At 37.9% G+C, this 24,910-nt stretch overlaps 1 protein-coding gene across 2 annotated transcripts; it reads right to left on the bottom strand.

Moving 5' to 3' along the window:
• Window positions 1–5,162: 5,162 nt before the first annotated feature.
• selp (selectin P) lies at window positions 5,163–23,866 on the bottom strand. 2 transcript variants are annotated; one of them, XM_079831746.1, is made up of 22 exons: window positions 23,833–23,866; window positions 23,550–23,616; window positions 23,042–23,410; window positions 22,742–22,849; window positions 22,472–22,657; window positions 21,618–21,806; window positions 16,731–16,916; window positions 16,377–16,562; window positions 16,104–16,292; window positions 13,778–13,963; window positions 13,391–13,576; window positions 13,110–13,298; window positions 12,307–12,492; window positions 11,849–12,034; window positions 11,566–11,754; window positions 10,692–10,877; window positions 9,704–9,889; window positions 9,323–9,508; window positions 8,936–9,121; window positions 8,400–8,603; window positions 6,901–7,023; window positions 5,163–5,311 (listed from the first exon to the last, which is right to left on the bottom strand). In XM_079831746.1, the coding sequence occupies exons 1-22, from the start codon at window positions 23,845–23,847 to the stop codon at window positions 5,247–5,249; spliced, it is 3,753 nt and encodes a 1,250-aa protein (XP_079687872.1). In that variant the 5' UTR covers window positions 23,848–23,866; the 3' UTR covers window positions 5,163–5,246. The 2 variants fall into 2 exon arrangements, with proteins under 2 accessions (XP_079687872.1, XP_079687871.1); XM_079831745.1 differs by having other exon boundaries at window positions 16,104–16,562.
• Between the last annotated feature and the right edge of the window lie 1,044 nt (window positions 23,867–24,910).

Genomic DNA, 24,910 nt, shown 5'->3' with positions numbered 1-24,910 from the left:
AATGTCATACCTGCCTGTCAGCGTATATGTATTTCCATACACACACACCCTATCACTATTGGGCCCGCACAGACATTACACATCATCAGCGCGTTTCATGCTACACTAGTGCTATATAGCACTAAAAGTGGTTCATTGGCTTGTAATCAAAGGGGAACCACTTTAAGTAGTAAATATCACCTTTAAAGGGGCTATACAGAACCTTTGTCAAATGGTGCTAAGAACCATAAGAGGTATATGCTACATTCATTCAAAGACTACAGTCAAAATCCTTCTCATCCTACAATTGTATTCCTCCTTCCATATAATTTAAACTGGAACTGACAGCTCCCAGTATCCAAACTGTCTTGTTGCATCCCACCACCACCCCATTCTCCTCCTCAGATTTTAGATCTGTTCCTCCACTCTCATATGTTTGCTATGAATTGGGAATTCACAACCATGGCAAAATTTTGAAACACATTTATGCTTTTCTGAGGTCAAAAAATGTCATGTGGGGACCCTGGAATATTTCCTTATAGGGGTGTCTTGGGGGTAAAAAGGTTGAGAACCACGTTATCTTCAGGAAATACACTGTATTTGAATGTTGTTTTAATCCTTTCCCCAACTAGAGACTAAGGGAGAGTTAGAGAGCCTTTAAGAACTATACAGGGGCTTAACAGGTTCTTTATGGCAGTGGTGCTGTATAGCACCTCAACCACCCCCAAAGAACCACTGAAGAACCAATTGTGTGTGTGTGTGTGTGTGTGTGTGTGTGTGTGTGTGTGTGTGTGTGTGTGTGTGTGTGTGTGTGTGTGTGTGTGTGTGTGTGTGTGTGTGTGTGTGTGTGTGTGTGTGTGTGTGTGTGTGTGTGTGTGTGTGTGTGTGTGTGTGTGTAAAGACGAACCACAACCAAATGCAGCCACCACAGTTCCTCCTAAACCAAAACGAGCTTATGCTGCGTTCATACCATAACTACAGTAATTTGGAAGAGATGGTTTGTGACAATTTATGCGTTTCAGTGGCAACACTATCAACGTTGAAAAGAATCTGCACACAGGTGGTGCAGGTCAGTGCTCTTTAAAGGGATAGTTCACCCAAATTCTGTCATCATTTACTCACCCTCATGTTGTTCCAAACCTGTATGAGTTTCTTTGTTGTGCTGAACACAAAAGAAGATATTTTGAAGAATGTTTGTTACCAAGTAGATAGAGCAACCATTGACTACCATAGTATTTCCCCATACTATGGTAGTCAATGGTTGCTGTATCTGCTTCAAAATATCTTCTTTTGTGTTCAGCACAACAAAGAAACTCATACAGGTTTGGAACAACTTGAGGGTAAGACAAAAAGTTCATTTTTGGGTGAACTATCCCTTTAAGTTGTTTATGTTCATTATTATTGTAATGTTATGTGCTTTAGTTTGAGACATGGGGTAGTTTAACATCGTCTCTAGTGATGCTTTTCATTGCTCCTTGCTGACTGACATGTTCATGTGTTTTGGAGGAGGCGTGGCTTTGTGGAGCACTGGGTGGGATCTAAGTAGTGATCAGTAGTCTGATTTCAGTAGTCTGATTTCAGTAGTCTGATTTTATGCTGCAGGCATGACGTCACTTTGTAGGCCAACTTACAATTAGCATAGCACTGGTTCCCTCTGGGAAATAACAATAGGATTTTCCTATAAGCTTTTAGATTATCGCAAAAAACAAGCTCTGTTATCAACAAAAGTTTATGATACTTACACTACATCAAGATAATTATCACAGATGAACTTTTAATAATTTTGAAGCCTAAATGCAGTCGCCAGAAGTAACGTTAAAAGGCTAAAGGTAAGCTAAATGAAGACACAATGGTCCCGCGATTTCAACCTCACCATCACTAAGCCTCCCCCAACTCTTTAAGTTTTTATCTAAAAAAAAAATTCCCAGAACGTTTGAGTTAAACTAGTTTATAAGAGCACAATTGTGAACTTAACGAGTTTAACGTACCTTTTCGGCGTGATATCAAAGGCCTCTGCAGTCCCCGAGCCGCCTTTTTCAAGACACGTAACAGCTTCAAAAAAAATAATGAGTGGGTAATACTGATGTATTTTATGTCGTAGAATAAAACGTGAAAATGTCTTTTCTTGACCACAGACCTTACAGCCATTTAACCAAAATCCCATTCAAAAAACCCATTGACGGGACCAATGTCGTACCTGCCATAGCCTTTCTGAAAATTACATACCCTGCTGTTAACCTATCCCTCAAATCTGATTGATTGATTACATGTTGTTCCAGGATCAACAGAAATTGTTCGTAGAACGTAGTAAATGGGTCATTCTTACTATTCGGTGCCATTTCAGCTTGGTAACTTTCTATTCAAAAATGTAAAAATTTCTATGATTTTATAATTTTATCTGAAGAATGGCTTGTTACACTACAGTAAAAATATATTGGTCCAGCTCAGGATATTATTGTTTAATAATTTTGACCAAATTCTTCACACATGCAAAGGCCAAATGTCCACCCTGTTACCGGACATTCTCATCTCAATTAATACGTGTTTTAAATGCATAATTATTGTAATATTTACATATTCTAAAAGCTAAAATGTCCCTCACTCTACCCTGCAAATGTTTTAACAAAGTGTCCATAAACAAGCATTATCTTGAGAAAAGTTTTTTTTTTTTTAAGGCACAATGGTAATTTTAACATTTCTTTTAGAATAAAAATACATTTAATTGGAATTTTGTTCCCAACTTAAATAATTTAATTTTGCCATTTCATTTTCTACAAGTAACCACAAAGATATGCATGACATTTGTTGAACTTATTTTATTAACATAAAAAAACAGAGGTAACAGGGTGGACAGGACATAACAGAGTGGACATCACGGCACTGAATAACAGGACATCGCATCACAAATCATCTAATTTACCCTGCCACCCCCTTTTTTATTCCTTCCTCTCTGTCCTTTCTCCACCTCTCTTTCTCTTTATTATGGTATATCTGCCTTCTTTTTGGGTCTGCATCACGACGTTCCCTGTAGCGTCGCTGCTTTTCTGCAGCAGACAGCGGTGCCATTTCCTGACAAATACATGCATACTATTTAAGCTACTATTTCTTGAGATTATATAAATTATTAAATTATTATTAAAATAAATTCCTTATAAATGGATTATAAATACAAATAAATGCTATAAACACTTATTTATCTAGGTATTATGTCCACTCTGTTACAATATGTCCACCCTGTTACTGCAAAAAAGTAACAGGGTGGACAGTAACAGGAGGGACATTTTATGCTAAAGTTAGCCATTGCTACTTATGTGATGAACAACAAGCTAGTGCGCAGTGTTCACTGAGGAAGATTTTTAACATGTTTATTAACCATATTTTCAAAATTACAATCAATTATCAGTTTCCACTATAAATAAGCATAACAGGGTGGACATGTTATGCTTTACCACATGAATGAATTGTTGTAATACATTGGGGAAAAAAAGTGTAAATTAAGGAAAGAGACTTACTTTGATCCTTGTGGATAGTTTGCCGCCAAAAGGTATTTTTCTTCCTGAGAATCATGTGATTAGAGGAACAGTCAAGGGGTGTGTTCAGATGGATTTTCCATCAGAGTAACAGGGGGGACATTCAGTTCAGGGACACAACATATTTTACAGACTTTAAGCATTAAAAATGTTTTAATAACAAAAAAATATATATTGGTGAGGAATATTATAAATAAGAATATACAACAATATTGAAAAATTTGGAATTTGTTTGATTTTTATTAGGCCTACTTATATTTGTGGCTGAAGTTTGGCAAACTTACTTGGGGACATGGCAGTTTAGAATACTTGCACTAAAATCAGAGTAATTATTTTTAATTAATTAATCCTGGGTACATATTATTGTGTTCTATGGTAAAGGGGGATTAACTCTGTAAGATGAGCCTTTAAATACAATTATTAGCCCATTTTTACTCAAAATATACCACATTATGTCATGGGGACTCAAATGGCACCGAATGCTAGGAATGACCCATGCAGTTTCGACTTAAAGTTAATCAGTAAAATAATATTTTCCGACTGTAGCCTATGTCGACTAATGAGTGGCTTTACTAATCTGCTTAAAACAGCACTGGCACGCGAATCGCAGTCTCTCGTGCATTTATTGGCGCGATACTGTCAGTTGGCAGACCAAGCAGCCAACCAAACGAAAAATAATCAAATTGCTATCATACGGTCTCAGCAGGTAGCAATAGCCTCGTTATTATTACGATAGCAGCCAGGAGTCATCCAGTCAGCTGATCAGTTATTTATTACGCATTTCGTGCCAGGATGGGCTGCAGACCCGCTCCCTCTTAATATAATATAATTGGCGTCACGCTGCGTTAATGCCCGGACAGATGCGACTGGTTAGGCGCCCGTGCAACTCTTCTCAATCTGTGCTGAAATGCAGAAGAGCTCCTCCTGACCAGCAACACACACACACACACACACACACACACACACACACACACACACACACACACACACACACACACACACACACACACACACACACACACACACACACACACACACACACACACACACACACACACACACACACACACACACACACACACACACACACACACACACACACACACACACATAAAATACATAGAAGGGCTATTCTTGTCAGTAGCTACATTTCACATCACAAAAATCATTTTAGTTTAATCACATTTAAGTGAACATAGAGTGTGAACTATAAAAATAAATGCAAATCCATTTAGTTTAGGCATCTATTGTAAAGCCTAGACATAGATGTAGAAAATGCTCATTAGCTCCTGACCCTAAAGCCTCATATAGAAGGAACAAGGTGAAGGGGCAACTAGAGGCCTAGAGACTGTGGGCCTGTGGGCCTGGGTGACAGTGGGCATAGTGCCCAGAGGCAGCACGCCCTGGCCTGGGTGTCTGATCTGGGGCAGCATGTCCAGCATGAGGCTATATGAAACAGTGGGTGTGTGAGCGAGTGGACAACAGGGTGTTTTTGGCGGTGTCTATACTGTCTCTCACATACTTAGTGAGGGTGCCACACAGACACTAAGTAATGATCCTGGACTAACTAATATTACATTATTAGCAAATTTCAACACTGGAAACAGAAATGTTCTTTTATAGGGTGCAAATAACTTTTTCAAACACACAGTTCTATTCAAATATTAATTTATTGCAAGAACAAAACAACATGGAAAATATTGGTTACTTTACCCAGAATTTGAGTAAATTAGTTTTTTAATTGAATTCAAATACTGGGTTCAACTCCCCTTCCCATGAAGATTCATTCAGACCGTAGTGAGCTGTGGAGAAGAATAAGCGTCTTAATATACTGTTAGAACTCACACAAGTTAAAGTGATAATTCACCCAAAAACGAAAATTCTGTCATCATTTACTAACTCTCATGTTGTTCCAAACCCATATGACTTTTGAGAAATGTTGGTAGTCAAACAGTTTTGGTTACCAATATCTCCCTCTGCAGTTACTGCATACTATAGTAACTATCTGCATTTTGTGTTTTAAAGAGCAAAAACACATGCTGTGTGATCATCCACTTATGCCTGTCACATACTTAAATGCTTATTTTTTGAATAATTTACAGTCAACAGTAAAATTGACAGAGTTTACCACTATTTTGGTTCTGATGTGTGAATGGAATATTACCATATAAAAAAAACATCATCGCTTATGTGAATAGCAAATGTGTGTATTTACTGGAAAAGTCAATCTGGTATTTTTACTGTAATTTACTGGGTTTAATGTGTGAAAGGGACTATTGACTACCATTGTTTGGGCACAAAAAAAACCCCTAAGACCTTTCACAAAATATATTTTATGTTCCACAGAAGAAAGAAAGTCATACAGGATTGGAACAGCATTTAAAATTACTGTACTGGTCTATGTTGAATTAGACCCAAACACATAATTGGCCTAACTTATCACAATAACAAACTAAATTTGACTAAAGCTAAACAAGCAAGCACTAAATAATCAAATAACAATGAACGACTTGAGACATTTGTCAAATAACAACCAAATAGTGTTATTATCAAATGCTATTAAATTACACTTTTTAATAGTTGAATGCTTTAAAGGAACAGCTTATTCACCATATCCCCCAGAGTTAGATAAGTCCATACATACCATTCTCATCTTCGTGCATGTCATAACTCTGTCTGACGCACCCACGCTAGCCTAGCTTAGCACAAAGACTGGAGGTAAACGGCTCCATATAGCCTTTTCCTCAATAAGTGACAAAATAACGCCAACATTTTCCTATTTACATGTTGTGATGTGTATAGTTACATCGTGTATTAAGACTGACGAAAAATTAAAAGTTGCGATTTTCTAGGCGGATATGCCTACTATACTCTCATTCCTGCGTAGTAATCAAGGAACTTTGCTGCCGTACCATGGGTGCAGCGGCGCAGTGATATTACACAGCGTTAACTTCCGTCAACATCACCAATGTGACAACCTGCTTTCACAGAGAGCGTGCTGGAGACTATTTTCAGGCGCTGTGTAATATCATTGCGCCGCTGCACCCGTGGTACGGCAGCAAAGTTCCTTGATTACTACGCAGGAATGAGAATATAGTTCCTAGCCATATTGGTCTGGAAAATCGCAACTTTTCATTTTCTGTCTGTCTTAGTGCACAATGTAACTATACACATCACAACATGTAAACAGGAAAATGTTGGCATTTTTTTGTCACTTATTGAGCAAAAGGCTAGCTGGAGCCATTTACCTCCAGTCTTTGTGCTAAGCTAGGCTAGCGGTGGGTGCGTCCAAGGGAGTTATGACACACACAAAGGTGAGAATGGTATGAATGGATGTATGTTTAACAAAATGGTTATGGCAACAGTAGAATAGGATTAATCTTTTTTTTACCCTTTTTAGTGAATTGGCGCAGCAACAAAAACATTAGTCCTCCAAGCATAAGTAGACCAGCTGAAGAAGCAACTCCCACAGCTGCATACATCAGCATGCCGGCACTCACTGACATCTCCTTTACTGAAAGCACATAATAAATATGTCATAATGCAGAGATTCCCAAAACGTTTTTTTGTCACCCGTGAACCCCTTTGACATAAAGTATTTACATGGCTAGATATTTGACATGAACACATTTACTTTGTGTTTTGTTTACGTTTTATTATTGTGTGCGGCAGCCGTCCGTGAGGGGCTGTCTGCGTTACTTTAATTTTGTGTTTGTTTATTTATTAAAGTCTTTAAACGTTCGCTGGTTCCCGCCTCCTTCTTCCCATAACTACGAACTTTGTTACAACTGCATTTAATACTTACTACCTTAAAGGGTTAGTTCACCCAAAAATTTAAATTCGGTCATCTTTTACTCACCCTCATGTCGTTCCCAACCCATAAGACCTTTGTTCATCTTCGGAACACAAATTAAGATATTTAATTTGTATATAAAGTCTGTGTCAGTGTCTTACACGTTTTACGTTGTTAGCGCAAGTGTATCGCTTCCTAGTCCTACGTCAGAACAACAGCTCACCATTGGCTAACTCCTGCCTCAGCATCACACGCATGCGTCGTGGTGCTCACGTGAACAGCATTCGGCCAATGGTGAGGTGGCGAATGACATAGAACTAGGAAGCTCTGCACTGCGGTAACAACGTAAACTGCAAAGGACACGGACACAGACGAGAAGAAATTGTTGCATAAAGTCGTTATTTTTTTTTTTTTTTTTGCACTTCATAAAATTAAGGTTGAACCACTGGAGTAACATGGACGATTTTAACAATGTCTTTCCTACCTTTCTGGGCCTTGAAAGTGTTCATTACTGTTTATGGAGAGGTCAGAGAGCTCTCGGATTTCATCAAAAAATATCTTAATTTGTGTTCCGAAGATAAACGACATGAGGGTGAGTAATTAATGACAGAATTTTCATTTTGGGGTGAACTAATCCTTTAAGCTGACTGTTATAGTTTATTGTATTGTTATCATTTTCGCTTGTGAATTTTATAAAATATTTTTATATAAAATATATTTAATATATAGTAATATTTAATATTTTTAACAGCCCAAGCATACATACATGCCTATAGAATGGTGTGTAAACAAATTTATAAGGAAAAACCTATAAATATCAGCTCCATATTGGATTCCAAACGATCAAGGGCTTATGGTGTTCCATTTAAACACATTTCAAGGGTTCCGCCAGTAGTGGGCACTCATGCAACATAAGCAATGATGCACATCCGAGTGAACGACACAGAGGGAAACGCAGCCCCTGTCATAATGTTCCAGTGTAATTATGCATTCTGCATTTTGTAATTTAATATGTAATGCTAGTGTTAGTAATGGGCATGCAGTATTTTTCCACAGAATTAATGCACCGAAAAAGGGTTAAGAAGAGTTGACCTTACCAACACAACTGGGTGGAGAGTTGGTCCAGTACCCTTTGGAGGTGCAGATGAGCTGACTGGTTCCATTGAGCTCATGGCTCGTGGCACACTTGAAAAAACACTGAGATCCAAAGCTGAAGTTTCCATGTGGGTGAGAGCAGTTCATTGAGGGTAGAGGTCCCAGCTCAGGAAGTTGAGAGAATGAAAGGGGCTCACAACGAACAGCTGTTATTTAAAAGAGAAACGATAGTAAAGCATTTAGTGAAAAATGTTTTTCATGTCCCATGATCATTGTAAATTATATGGTCTGATCATTTTTCATCAGTGTTTAACAGGGGAAGCCTAGCTAACATTTTTGGTTCCCAGAACATTCAGGAAATATTAGTTTTTAATCTGCTTATGTAGTTCTTATTAGATTTTTAGAAGAAAAAAACCTCCCTGCGACATAACGAGAATGTTAGTTTATGGTTACAAAAATAGAATCTATAGAGAATGTTCCAAGATATGAAAAAAAATGAACCAAATTGAACATTCAATTTTTGTCGAGAGGTAGATACCAGTGCAAGATGGCATCTCCTGACTCCAGTTCCCAGAAGCAGAGCACTCCATGCCTGGCTCTCCTGTAATTTCAAATCCAGCCTCACATCCCAAGAAGCATTGTGACCCGTAGCTAAACATGGAGTGAGGATGAGAACAATTCATCCAGCCATTTTCTTGAGCGCCCAAAAGAGGGCACTGTTGAGCTATGGGCGATAATAAATAAATGTCAACATACATAATAATCAGCTGCCTTGAGTTATAAACTTCATGACATGAAGTTTTAGATCAAGTAGGCTAGTTTAATCTCATTTTGCTTTAATGGGTTGACAGAGATGAATACAGGATATCAAAAGATGACACATCAAGATGCCTGAGGTGAAATAGGAAGACCCAAAAGTGATTACCCAAGCAGAAGGGTGGGGTGTCAGTCCACTTCCCCATTTCCAAGCACTCTAATCGAGGTGTGCCATGCCGTTTGAAGCCTGCCTGACAGTTAAATTCACACACTGTACCGAAGCTGAACTGCCCGTGAGGATGCGTGCAGGTTACAGTACTCTGAGAAGGGTCAATAAAGGGGCTGCACTGCTGTGCTATTGGACAGAGAATCAAAAGATATATAATGCCTTACTGTCCATGACTTTATAGTTAATTTAAGATGTTAGTGCTACATTTTTATTCTTTATTTATGATATAGGGCAGGACTGGAGAAGTTGGCAATACAAATAAATTCTCCCTCAATAACCTTCCTAGTTATCCATCACAGAGTATCAAGACTGTTTGGTAACCTTGACAAACAGGAAGGTCCTGGCTCCATTTCCCTTGTGATGTGCAGTAAGTGGAATTACTTCCATTCAAAGTAAATCCAGCTCCACACTTCAGCCAGCACAAGGAGCCATAGCTGAACTTCTCCAAGCGGTCATGACACTGCACAATCCCATGCTGAAAAGACTCCAGTGCATCACATCTTATAACTGAAAAGATTATAAAACGGTATGAGAGCATGCTTATGCTGATGTAATTATTTCATCATTGTGAATGTGTGGTGTTATTCTGTTGATGTCTTTTGTAAGCTGCAACAGGACAATATATATTTTGGTTTAGTCCATGTGGATTTATTAGCAAACCAACGCAGATTTGTATGGTTGTCCTGTAATAACTATTTACAGAATTTATATTATAAATGAGCCTAAACCGTCACATTTCCATTAAAAACACACAAACACACATTCACAAAACTTTAGCGTGCACATGAAAAAAAAAAAAAAACAGTTGTGGATGTGTGAGAAACTTCTACGGGACTGAAAACTCGAACATATGAACATTAAAAATCATGAGAAAACATTCGTATTGGGACTGTCCTCACACAGCTATTTTGAATTGAATCTTCTAAGTTCAGTAAGGACATTTAAGTATAGCTTTTTAAGATATATCAGTGCAAGTTGCTTTCAGTTAAAAACTAGAGGCTAAAGTTTGTGCACTGTATTTATTTATAATTAATGCTTTGCTCGCCGTTTTATTTAAATATGTAAATTTTATATTTTATCATTATAGTTTCCGGTCTGTGTACTTTTCACATGCGCACACAAAAGTGTCACGTCTACAAATTTCACTCTAGTGCCTCCGCAGTATTAGAACTACCAGTTAAATCGCTTTTTTTTTTCTCAATTTCATAACGTAACCTGAATTTCACATGATGCTATTGTTTAAAGCAAGGATGTAAATTGAATAATTTATTGAATAATGTATTATTTATTGAAATAGATTTAAACCCACCTTCACATGCAGGTGTGGCTGCTGACCAGTTGCCGTCACTCTGACAGGTGAGTGTGGATTCTCCTCTTAGTGTGTATCCCTCCTCACAAGTAGCATTGCAAGATGAACGAAAAGAGAATTTTCCCAATGGATCAGCACAGGTCAGGTGACTCTGTGCAGGGACCACGAGAGGGTCACAAGCCACAGCTTAAATTTTAAATGAGACAGTAATTAATTTTTCTGTTCTAAATCATTAAAAAAATCTTGAAACCCTTAAGCCTGATCATGTACAGTGTGTACAGAACAATAATAAAATATTTTTCATATATGTTGGGAACACCTAAAAGGTTCTATACTGTATACTAGTATCCTGTGACAAATCTTTCCCTCGCGGGTAAAAATTACCCGGATCCCTAAAAACCCGAAGCAAATTAGTTGTTCTGCTGGGTCCTAAAGTCAGTTCTTGAGTTTATCTCTTCAGTATGCATTCAGATACACATGTAGACATTATAGGCTTCTGGTAATTTTTAGTTTTAATTGGAGCATTTAGGATTTTTTTTATGTTTACTGAAGCACTCCTCGCATTCCATTTATTCCTAAGGGGTCAAATTGACCCGCGAGGGAAGGATTTATTACTTTTTTTATTACAAATCCTCGAATCCAGTCTTTTTTTGTGTGTGTGTATTCGTGGTTCAAGTGTGACAAAAGTCCTAAGGTCTTGGACCACTCTGATGAACACTCAATCTTTTAAAAAAAAAAATTTACAAATTAGTTTCGAGTCAAAATGACCCGAGGGAAAGATAAGGGTTGTAGAACCTTCTTAGAGTGAATAACATCTAATATACAGAATTTAATGGTATAAGGTCAACAAGAATTATATGAACTGATGCCAAACCTGTACAAATGGGTGTACTGTGTGTCCAGTTCCCAGTATGGTCACAGAGAGTGGAATCTGCACCTTTGAGCACAAAACCCTCTTCACAGTTGAACTCACAGCTGGAGTTATAGCTGTTGTTGGAGAGGGGGTGTGTGCAACTCATACTTCCATAACTTGGAGCATTAGAGAGAGGTGGACACTGTATAGCTGTGGAAAAATCAGAAGCAACTCATAAAGTGAATCTGTTAGATCTACAGCATGAACTGAAATATGTGTATGTATTGTTTAAGAAGCAGGTTACCCTGGCAAACAGGGGGGATGTGACTCCAGTTCCCATGTTCGGTACAGTGAGTGGAATTTGTACCATTGCGGACAAATCCAAAGTTACATTTTACCCAACAAGTGGAGCCATAAGCAAACTCCTCCATAGGATCATAGCATTGCAGGGAGCCATGTGGGCTGGGCTTCAGTGGGTCACACTTTACAACTGACAAAAAGAATTAAAACAAAATTGACAAGACAGATTATAGGCAAAAATTATGTAGTGTAAAAGAGCATGGTTTATGACTCTTTTTTTGCAGTGCACTCACAGTTAGAGCATAATAACCTTTTTCTATTGCTCACATTGTGGATTCAATAACTCCGTATGACACTGAGAAAACATTGTGGATTCAATAACTCCGTATGACACTGAGAAAACATTGTGGATTCAATAACTCCGTATGACACCGAGAAATCAAGTATGCTCCAAAAACCCACCTTCACATGCAGGTGTGGCTGCTGACCAGTTGCCGTCACTCAGACAGGTGAGTGTGGATTCTCCTCTTAGTGTGTATCCCTCCTCACAAGTAGCATTGCAAGATGAACGAAAAGAGAATTTTCCCAATGGATCAGCACAGGTCAGGTGACTCTGTGCAGGGACCACGAGAGGGTCACAAGCCACAGCTTAAATTTTAAATGAGATCTGTAATTAATTTTTCTGTTCTAAATAATACAAAAAATCATGAGACCCTTAAGCCTGATAATGTACAGTGTGTACGGAACAATAATATAATATATTTCATATATGATGGGAACACCTAAAAGGTTCAATACTTAGTACTGCAGTACTCGAGTCCGGACTCGAGGCGTTTTTCTATTGTCTCGGACTTGTCTTGGACTCGTTGGTATTTGCACTCGGACTTGTCTCTTGTCATTGTTTAGTTTTATTTAAAAGTATTTGTTAGGTTTTTTTATGTTTACTGCAGCATTCCATTAATTCCTAAGGGGGTCAAATTAGAGGGAAGGATTTATTACTTTTTTATTATCTTTTTTATTACAATCACATAAACTCCTTGAATCCAGTCAATTTTTTTGTGTGTATTCGTGGTTCAAGTGTGACAGAAGTCCTAAAGATCTTGGACTATGATGAACACTCAATTTTTTTTAATGAGTTTCGGGTCAAAATGACCAGAGGGAAAGGTGGGGGTTGTAGAACCTTTTCTTCTTAGAGTGAATAACATCTAATATACAGCAATTTAATGGTATTAGGTCAACAAGAATTATATGAACTGATGCCAAACCTGTACAAATGGGTGTACTGTGTGTCCAGTTCCCAGTATGGTCACAGAGAGTGGAATCTGCACCTTTGAGCACAAAACCCTCTTCACACTTGAACTCACAGCTGGAGTTATAGCTGTTGTTGGAGAGGGGGTGTGTGCAGCTCATACTGCCATAACTTGGTCCATTAGAGAGAGGTGGACACTGTATAGCTGTGGGAAAATCAGAAGCAACTCATAAAGTGAATCTGTTAGATCTACAGCATGAACTGAAATATGTATGTGCTGTTTAAGAAGCAGGTTACCCTGGCAAACAGGGGGGATGTGACTCCAGTTCCCATGTTTGGTACAGTGAGTGGAATTTGTACCATTGTGGACAAAACCAAAGTCACATTTTACCCAACAAGTGGAGCCATAAGCAAACTCCTCCATAGGATCATAGCATTGCAGGGAGCCATGTGGGCTGGGCTTCAGTGGGTCACACTTTACAACTGCCATAAATTATTGAAACAAAACAGACAAGACAGATTATAGGCTAAAATTAGTATGTGGTAGTGTAAAAGAGCATGGTTTATGACTCTTTTTTGCAGTGCACTTACAGTTAGAACATAATGACCCTTTTCCATTGCTCACATTGTGGATTCAATAACTCCGTATGACACTGAGAAATCAAGTATGCTCCAAAAACCCACCTTCACATGCAGGTGTGGCTGCTGACCAGTTGCCGTCACTCAGACAGGTGAGTGTGGATTCTCCTCTTAGTGTGTATCCCTCCTCACAAGTAGCATTGCAAGATGAACGAAAAGAGAATTTTCCCAATGGATCAGCACAGGTCAGGTGACTCTGTGCAGGGACCACGAGAGGGTCACAAGCCACAGCTTAAATTTTAAATGAGATCCGTAATTAATTTTTCTGTTCTAAATAATACAAAAAAATCCTGAAACCCTTAAGCCTGATAATGTACAGTGTGTACGGAACAATAATATAATATATTTCATATATGATGGGAACACCTAAAAGGTTCAATACTTAGTGCTGCAGTACTCGAGTCCGGACTCAAGACTTTTTTCTATTGTCTCGGACTTGTCTTGGACTCGTTGGTATTTGCACTCGGACTTGTCTCTTGTCATTGTTTAGTTTTATTTAGGAGTATTTGTTAGGTTTTTTTATGTTTACTGCAGCATTCCATTCATTCCTAAGGGGGTCAAATTAGAGGGAAGGATTTATTACTTTTTTATTATCTTTTTCATTACAACCACATAAACTCCTTGAATCCAGTCAAAAAATTTTTTGTGTATTTGGGGTTCAAGTGTGACAGAAGTCCTAAGGTCTTGGACTATGATGAACATTAAAGGGGTGGTAAACCACGATTTCACTATTCTAACTTTAGCTAGCGTGTAATGTTGCTGCTTGAGCATAAACAACATCTGCAAAGTTACAACGTTCAAAGTTTAAAGCAAAGGGGGATATTTGCTTTTAAAGAAATCAGTTTCTAAGGACTACAGCAAACGGCCAGTAGGCGACTACACACATTCCTCCAGGGTTGGTGACATCACCAGGCTCAATATTTACATAAACCCCTCCTCCGAGAATATTAAATAAGGGGGGGTGAGGCCATTTTGTATCGCGGCGCTGTTGTGGTATAGTTAGGCTGGAGTGTTGTTGCCGCGATGCCAAGGAAACGCTGTTATTTTCATCCGGATTGCAGGTCTGGGGCACTTGCTCTGTTCAGCCTTCCTTGGGACGGGGGTGCGTTGCAGAGCATTTAACATACAATATGTTGCACGTGTGTATGAGACAGCGGGGAACAGGCGCGCGCGGGGCTCCCTGCAGCACATCTTACGGAGGAAAACATCCACCGTCTTCGCGATTTCAATGCCGGATTTGCACAAGGTCAGCTGCGTGAAAAAAACACTGCCGGTGCGTGGATGCACGACGCGCGCGCTGCACATTTCACGGAGGACACCTTCCACAAACTTCGCGAGTTCAATACAGGATATGCACAACGGCTTGTCCTGAAAGCTGGATTTACAAACAGAAGCTGTTTACGGGCCACAACCTGTAAGTCTGATTTATTTTTCATCGATGTGTTTTCCTGTAATAGGTTGTAGCAAGGAAGTAAACAGATGACAGCGCTGTTCTGCAAACCAGTCTGTTAAATGCTCATTCATACTTAACGTTATCCGACGAACACCTAACGTTACAAACACTAACGTTAAAATCTCAACAGCGAACCTGGCATTAGTGTAAATGATTCTTTGATTAGAGCTTTTATGTATTGTTTATCTACAGGCATGCTAAACATGGTTCTGTGTGTGATTTGGCTAACTTACTAGTTAAAGCCAGTGCTTAGTGTTCATTTTGGGTTAGTTCTTGCGACAGATATTTGGCTATAATCGTTCTAAAAATACAAAAGTTAAAGTACCATTCAGTAGCGATTATAGATCTGCAGTCTTTACTCTTGAGGACTGAACAGGTTCTGCTCGATCATCTTCACTCAAATGTTCTGGGTCTGATTCGGGCTCATATGGTTTTATTGACGCCGTTGTTTCTAATACTGACCAAAGCACAGCCTCCGGTAAAGGTAAGGGGCGTGACGTTTCCGACAAACGTGCACTAGGCGGTTAGCGAATCACAACACACTGGGCCAGCTAACCAATCTGAGCCCATCGCGTATTTTTGAGGGACTGGCTTCATACAACCCGGAAAGCATCAGACCGTTTTACAAGGAGGGACAGAGCAGTGTAGAATAAAGGTCAAATATATGAAAAATAAGGCTTTTTTTTTTTTTTAAACGAAGCATGAACACATGTTACAGTGCACCCCACAAACACAGTCAAGCCTTCAAAAGAATGTGTTTTACCACCCCTTTAAAAAATGTTTTATGAGTTTCGGGTCAAAATGACCCGAGGGAAAGGTGGGGGTTGTAGAACCTTTTCTTCTTAGAGTGAATAACATCTAATATACAGCAATTTAATGGCATTAGGTCAACAAGAATTATATGAACTGATGCCAAACCTGTACAAATGGGTGTACTGTGTGTCCAATTCCCAGTATGGTCACAGAGAGTGGAATCTGCACCTTTGAGCACAAAACCCTCTTCACACTTGAACTCACAGCTGGAGTTATAGCTGTTGTTGGAGAGGGGGTGTGTGCAGCTCATACTTCCATAACTTGGTAAATTAGAGAGAGGTGGACACTGTATAGCTGTGGGAAGCAACTCATAAAGTGAATCTGTTAGACCAAATGCATGAACTGAAATATGTATGTGATGTTTAAGAAGCAGGTTACCATGGCAAACAGGGGGGATGTGACTCCAGTTCCCATGTTTGGTACAGTGAGTGGAATTTGTACCATTGCGGACAAATCCAAAGTTACATTTTACCCAACAAGTGGAGCCATAAGCAAACTCCTCCATAGGATCATAGCATTGCAGGGAGCCATGTGGGCTGGGCTTCAGTGGGTCACACTTTACAACTGACAAAGATGATTAAAACAAAACAGACAAGACAAATGGACTCAAATGAGGATAAGGTAGTGTAAAAGAGCATGGTTTATGACTCTTTTTTTTTTGCAGTACACTCACATTGTGGATTCAATAACTCTGTATGACACTGAGAAATCATGTATGCTCCGAAAACCCACCTTCACATGCAGGTGTGGCTGCTGACCAGTTGCCGTCACTCAGACAGGTGAGTGCGGCTTTTCCTCTAAGTTTGTATCCCTCATCACAGGAAACATTGCAAGAAGAACGAAAAGAGAATTTTCCGAAATGATCAGCACAGGTCAGGTGACTCTTTTCAGGGGCCAGAACGGGATTACAGGTCACCACTGCAACATATGCACACATTCATTTACTTATTGTGTCTGCTCAAAAACACAAAAACCTTATTCACCTCTTTTCTTCATAATACTGTTAATGTTCCAGGGTGTGTCTTAGCAGTGTTACCCAACATTAAAATGTTTCACAATAACGAAAAGGAAGTGCACTATTGGGAAAAGGAAGTGAACTTTGCACTTTCTGAACTATTAAAAACATTTGGGTTTTTAGATAAAACATTTTCCCAACATCTAGCTTTTGTTAAATCATGTCAACATGTATATTCAGTAGGGGTGTAACGGTACACAAAACTGACGGTTCGGTACATACCTCGGTTTTGGAATCACGGTTCCATACAACAGGGGATGGAAAAATAAATATAAAATTGCTTTTTATTTGTTTGTATCACTGAACAAATTGTGTCTGTCCTTAAATTAATTAAATTATAACTAAAAGTTTCTTAAAGGTAATGCTGTAAACTACATAGGGAGCCCTTACTTGCACATTACTATTAAAGGTTAACAACAGAGCCCAAAATATTAGCCTAAATTCAGTTGCTATTTATTTTTAGATATAATAATCAACACTCAAATAACACATTGTACGCAAACATGTAAACTTCACATAAGGCAGTTTTTGCATAAACTTATCTAATTATTTATAAAACTATGTTTTTACTCCAATTCGTTGTTGAAATATAATCAATTATACACAGTGGCTGTAATTTTCATGACAGATTTATTTAAACATATATTAAATACTCAAGACATCACTAACAGGGTAAGTAGAATATAATTAATATATAGGCTAATATAATGCATATATTTAGCGAAAGAGTTTCTCTAGTGAACTAACCAGTTCATGTGGCATAGACTGGAAAAAAAGATGGCCTTCACTCTCTTCCGTTGGCGTAAGTGAAGCCGCTAGTTCAAATATGGCGTTGACATCTTAGGTCTCGGGTCTACGCAGTAGTGAGTGCCCGCCCACACTCCCGCCTAAACAACAATCTTTTGTGAAATAAATATTTATGGAAATGCAGAGATTAAAGTTAAAGCTCCAATCAGAGAAGCTGTCAATCTCAGCTGTCAATCATAACTTCACACCCGTTTTTATAGCATCAAATAAAAAAAAATTTGGGAAAAATTGTGACAATTGATCATTACATATTGGCCCAATAAATGACTTCCAAATAATTATCTCCATGCAAAAATATGCATTGTACTAATCATTAAGGTCTTAACTCAAAATTAAAATTGTATATTCACCGAACCGAACATATTTAATTGTACTCAGTCAATCTATGAAGTCGAAGTGAAAAATCCATGTTGGCTGAACAAGTCCTACGTCCGAAAAACGGTATACGCATGCGCAAAATGCGCTTGAAAAAAACCGTTCGTGTGGAGAATGAGATTTCAAATGCGGAGCGCGGCGAACCAGCAGTTGCTGAAGACCGAAACAGACATTCCCAAGAGAATAGAGAGATATTCATCTCACAAAGACGTTGGTGAGTATTTAGCACTGAAATTATTCTACAGAGTTTTGCTTTATGACCCGGAATGAAGTTTAAAGACATTTTGTAGAATCACAAGTTCATGCATTCATTTGTTTCATGAGTGTGTTCTCGTTTACCACGTAATTATCTAATGGTAGCCTGTAGCCAGTGATGCCAGTAACGCGTTACTTAGTAACGCGTTACTCTAATCTGACTACTTTTTTCCAGTAACGAGTAATCTAACGCGTTACTATTTCCAAACCAGTAATCAGATTAAAGTAACTTATCCAAGTCCCTGTGCGTTACTATTTTCGTCATTTTCCTTACTAAAAATATATATTTATGCTTTCTTGTTTAGTCTCAGCAGGGGTTTTCCTGCATAGAGGAGAATTACGAGGCGGCCGCTCCGCCTGTCGACAAAACTCAAGACAGGCAGTCACTTGCTCAGATTAGGCATGTCGTGATAATTAAATAATCATCAGAAATATATATTGTCACATTATCCTTCAGCAATCATTATTCGCATATTATGATTTGCTAGTAGCCTACAAAGTCATCTAAAGCCATTCCATAATGTCTTTCCTCCGCTGTAGCTGTCAATCATTCTCCGTTCAGCAAAACTGCGCGTCGCGTTCGGTTACAGTCAGCAGCTGCACGGTAAAGCTCACTCCATATGATATTCCCGTTATAATACTTGATATGTTGATAAAATAATTTATCTTGCTGAAGTTTATCTAGCGGTTTCTGAAAGATGTTGTGCTCGAGCTACCCAGGTGACAACACAAGGACTATCAGGCATCACACGCACAACAACCGGAATTAAAAACTGAAGAAACAAATCATCAGTGAATGTTTGGACCGATATAGGCTACATAGTAGACTAGGATTTGTGGGCTCAACGCTCATCTTCTCTTTATGCCGTGAACTTTTCATTGTGCACTGCACTGCACACTCTGATTCCATGTTGCTTTAAGCGCATCATTCTGCACCCGGGATGCGCATAAGCGATTTTGAAGCGTTTCATATATTTTCATAGTTTTGTGCACTTAAAGATTATTAAAAAATATATTGTTCTCACGTATCGATCATATAATTGTTGTACCTTTACAGAGCTGCACATCAGGTTTACAATAAACTATAAATCTTGTAATTTTATATTATTTGTGTAGGCCATATAATTATTTACATTCATATATAAATATAAATATAAATTAAAATATTAAATATAAATTGTTTTTCATAAATGTATTTAATAAGAACACAAAGTAATTTGTACCTTTTCATTAACATGTTTAGATTTTATAAAATTAGTCAAAATATTTTTTTTGGAGATACAATTTCAGGAGATACATTGTTGACGTTACTATTAAAAATGCACTTCCAATAAAGTGTTGGCAAAAACGGTTGTCATTTTTATGTTGAGGCTGCAGAGGTGTTGTCGGCAACTGATGAATGTAACTAATAAAGTAACTTGTAATCTAACTTAGTTACTTTTAAAATCAAGTAATCTGTAAAGTAACTTAGTTACTTTTAAAATCAAGTAATCTGTAAAGTAACTAAGTTACTTTTTCAAGGTAACTGTGGCAACACTGCCTGTAGCCAATAGTTTTATTTTCCTCATGTCTTATATGTCTAAAACAATAGGTAATAAGGAAATTAAGTCATTTGTGTGATATGTGCGGCATGCGACTGTTGAACACGGTGCGTTTGGCGTCGGCCTCTTTCTGGGCTTAAGTTATTGCCTTTTAATATCAAACACGTCAAGCTCGTGATTTTCTGATGTCCATTCATTCGTCTCATCCTCATTATGAAGAAACTTCTGTTCTGTCTCTTGCCAGATGTGATGCAGGGGAGCTTTGTCATTTATGTTAGTTTTTATTTTTATTTGCAGGTTTTTAGCTTGCAGTGCCACGTTTTCTTCACCACAACAAGACATCCTGTTATGCAGAAGACTTCTTGAATGTATTCAGAGTTTTTCCTTATTGAAAATAAGGTATTTTCACCCAAATATCCTGTGTTGGAATTTACTTGTTAATAAAGTAATGTGATAAAATGTCAACCCTGTTGTCTGTTTCTGTATTTTGCTTAATATATTTATGTTTTTAGTCATTTTTGTCTTTTGGGACAGTGAGAAATAAACAATTGTTACTACAATTTAAAATATTTAATTGGACCAACCACACAGTTTCACTGTAAAACATTTCTCCAATTAAAAGTTTTTCTAGTGACTGATCACATCTACATTTTTTAGTTTAAATTGGAGAGGCCTGACATTTTTTACAGTGTTGGTAAATTAAATTTTTCCATTGGCTCAACATATTATTTCTAATTGAGCCCATGTTAACAGATTGTTGCCACAATGGATAATTGAATTGTGGATTCAATTCACAGAAATTCAATTTGGCCAATTGAAAATTTTAGATGTGACCAGTCACTAGAAAATTTTGAATTGGAGAGGCCTTACATTTTTTACAGTGTAACTAAAACCAAATTTATTTAAAGAACAAACATCGGCATGATAAAAACAGCCTAAAATGACAGAAACCATCTTTGGATAAAAAAGTGTAATTTGATTGTTTAGTTTGTCTATGTCCCATTACATTTCATGGAGAGGGCGGGGTGTATGGTCTATACTACATCCAGCCACCTGGAGGCGATCGAGACACTTTGGCTTCACTTTTCAGGACTCGTGTGGCACACTTGAGCTGTGGACACTGAATGACTTGCCTGAGGTAAATGTAATGCTACGTGACATTGTTTACGCTGTTTTGTTGACGCCTTTCCGCTGTTGAAACACTGATTGAGCGATTACATGACATGATACCTTTCAGTAAGTTGTAGTGTATCCTCAACGTAACTTCTGATGTTGATTGATGTTTATTCTTTGACTAGGAAGAGATGATCGCGTTCACTTGTATACAGTGATCTGTCACGTCAAAAAACGGCATTTATAATTTCTATATCGTGATAAAATGGACAGAATACTTAATATGTCCATGTGGGAAGTCGGACTGAAGTATGTTCCGCGCATAAAACAAGCCTAACTGTTAAAGATTGCATTCGGTACCGTTCGCTGCACATGTGCAACGTACCGGAAGTCCTGTACCGAAATGGTTCGGTATGAATATGTGTACCGTTACACGCCTAATATTCAGTGCACTTGAATGAACCAGCAACTGCCTGGTGATTAATTGAGGAAAGTCCTGTAAATGTGCTGTACCTGTGCAGGTGGGGGGTTTGTGTGTCCATTGGCCAGTGTGGTCACACCAGGTTGTACTTGAGCCTTGGAGCTCAAATCCCTCCTCGCACTTGAACTCGCAGCTAGTGTTATAGCTATTGATGGAAATTGGATGAGTGCAGTTCATACTCCAACCACCAGGGGCATCAATGATCGGCAGACACTGGACAGCTGTAAAGGTAACAAATGTAAGCTGTAAGAGTAATACATCAGCAATCGAATAAATACAATAATCTACTTATTTTTTATTACCCACACTTTTAACAATTCTAAGTCAGAAATTGCTCGTAAATGTCACAAATAATTACAAAGAAACTGCAAAATTATGGATTGAATGAAACGTAACATTTTGAAGTAGAGAGATTTAAATAATGTTTTCTATTAATCTTCTTTAAAAAAGCATTTTTACTCTGCTCTATCAAACTATACTCAAGGCATGTTATTTAGAACCATAACTATAAAGATAACAAAAACTTATTTGCATCCACCAGCGGATGATTTCGTTCCCTAAGCGTGGACTGAAGTTTTGTCGTCTGTCGCTTTAAATGCTCAAGCTCTTTAAAGCAGGATGGATTCTGATTGGCTGTCAATGTTTTTATCGTTTATCAGCTGGAAAAAAAAATCGTTCTAAATGTGATTCCAACGATATTTTTTCTCTGTGCCGTTATTGTTATAGTTGTGGTATGGACTGCTATTCTTTTATAATGTATTTAGAACGATTTTAAGAACTATACATTTTATTGTTATAGTTATCATCCTCCTTGGTGTGATCGGGCCTTTAGAGTTACTGCAGTACCATTCATGCATTGGCAATGTATTCTGTTTCTGATCCATACCCTGACAAACAGGAAGAGCATTATCCCAGTGCCCAGATGCCAGGCAGTGTAGCCTTTGTTCCCCCTCCAGCTTGAACCCTGTGGCACATTGGAACTGGCATGATGAGTTAAAATGAAATGCTCCAAAGACACCGTCACACGTCACAAAACCTTGCTGCGGACTTTTAACTGGCCAGCACTGGACAGCTGCAAAAGTGAAAACGATAACTTAGTTAATAAATGCACAAACACACAGCTACGATATTTGAACTTGAACGGGTTCTTCAGCACCTTCCTCACAGCGTGGGCCCATAAAACCGGGGTCACACTGACATGTGTAGTTCCCAATAGTCTCCACACACTCCGCGTGTTGACTGCAGGATTTATCTGAACAGGAGGCTACACAGAAAATCAAGTGTAATGACAACAAATGAGTACTGGTTTCAGTCAGAACTGGATACATTAATACACTTATTATACATATTAATGTGCATTAAACACAAATTAATTACTTCTCCAAATAAACAACATTCTTTAAATTAAAATTAAAATGATCTCAATTTAAAATGTCATGTTATCAAGCGTGTTCACCTAAATAACAGAGAGCTGCTTTCTTTTTGTTGCACCTCTCATCATTCCATTTGGCTGTGTTTTTTTGCCCCTTAATGTAGATCTCTACACAGTCTTCTCCAGTTCCCCTGTTATTCGGTTCACCTTTCGCCCAGTTTGCTGATTCGGGGACCAAGTGCTTTTTGGTCCCAACCCACGTCCAGTGTCCATCAATCTTCCTAATGCCAATCCAGTAGTATTTCCGATGGAAGGGCAGTTCTTGGTTAAGGTATGCAACTTCTGCCTGGTTTTGGATGGCCACCATATCAGTGAAATGCTTTTGACACCACTGACGAGCTCCTGTCCAGTCCACATCAGTGTCTATGTTGTAATGGTAAGTCCAGGCCTTGACTGATAAACACAGTTGTGTTGAATTAAAATGTACTCTATATATATGATTTGCTATTTTGTTCATTTTACTGTGAAACTTTGTAGTTTATTATCTATTTAAGAAACAAATTGTTTAGAAAAAGATCAAATGAGAACATACCATTATAAATTCCAGTTATAAGGACAAGACATCCAGAAAATAGTCTAATATTCACCCACAAAACCATCTGAAGGATGTGAGAAATGCATATGTGAGTATTTATTGATACACTATTTGTATACTCATTTATGCATGTCATCAAACCAAAGGGTTTATTGATTTATTTTAAGTATGAATATAACAATATTACCCTAAAAACCATTTGGACCTCTAGACCCTTTGGTTTGATGACATGAATATTCAATATAAATATATATAAAGTAAAGCAGATTGTTCATCTTACCTTTTCTGCAGCCATGCAGTGTCATTTATTCTGAGAGGAATTCTGAGAGGACGTTCACAGTTAATGCATACGAAATTGCTGACAAATATGATTGGCCAATTTTCAGACAGTTACATTGCATGGGAACTAAGTGATGGGAAATTGTGTAATAGTGCAGCCAAAAGTTACAGCGCAACATGGCATGAGACTTTGTATATTATATGCGTATTATATTCCAGAAATTAAATCATTTTAATGTCTCACACTGAATTATGTTTTTACTGCAACACAACATTAAGCACAATCTAAAAAAGATCGTTCTTTAAAGCTTCTTTACACATAGTAACAGAACTGTATCATCTTGAGGAACCCTTTATATGCTAAAATGGTTCTTTGTGTAAGAGGTAGTGTTCTTTATTCCCGCCTTTTTGTTTTTCAAACCTGTAACTGTCAAAGCCACCTGATTACTGATTTTCTGGAGCTTAGCTATACAACCACACAGACTGTCAATGTCAACACTCTCGACAGGTAAATAATTTATTTCTTAAAATGTCTATACCTTTTAACTTTAAATATTGTAACTGGTTTCCTACCAATCATGTCTTTTCTTTCTACTTTAACATAACATGTAAGTGTGAGCAGCTTTGTTCAGTTAGCCTACTCCTCTTCTCCACAAAGTAACAGAGATATTGAATGTGTGATCCATGTTGTTAGATTTTTTTTAAATTATTACTTTATGCCCAAACATACGAGTCACAAAAAAACATTCAAGCTATCCCATGACTTTATATCACTTTTTCCTTTTAACCATAATTGTTTTTACATAATCTAATGTACAGACAAACTGTAACTCTAAACTCAATTGTGTATTTCAGATCATGTCAGGTACCATAACCTAATCATCTGCAGAGAGAAACTGCCACTCAGAATACACACATAAAGATGGACATAAGGACTTCTTAGAGGATTGTGAAGATATTATACTGGAACTTGGTCTTCATTACATCTACTGTATATCATGTTCAATGTCAATTTTATTTATTCATGTATTCAGCTAACAACTGTTGTTAGAGCACTGTCATTTTTCCTACCATTGACA

Source organism: Gobio gobio, assembly GCF_949357685.1.
Source record: "Gobio gobio genome assembly, chromosome: 12".
Classification (NCBI taxonomy): Eukaryota; Metazoa; Chordata; class Actinopteri; order Cypriniformes; family Gobionidae; genus Gobio; species Gobio gobio.
This window is presented reverse-complemented; position numbering and strand designations above follow the sequence as displayed.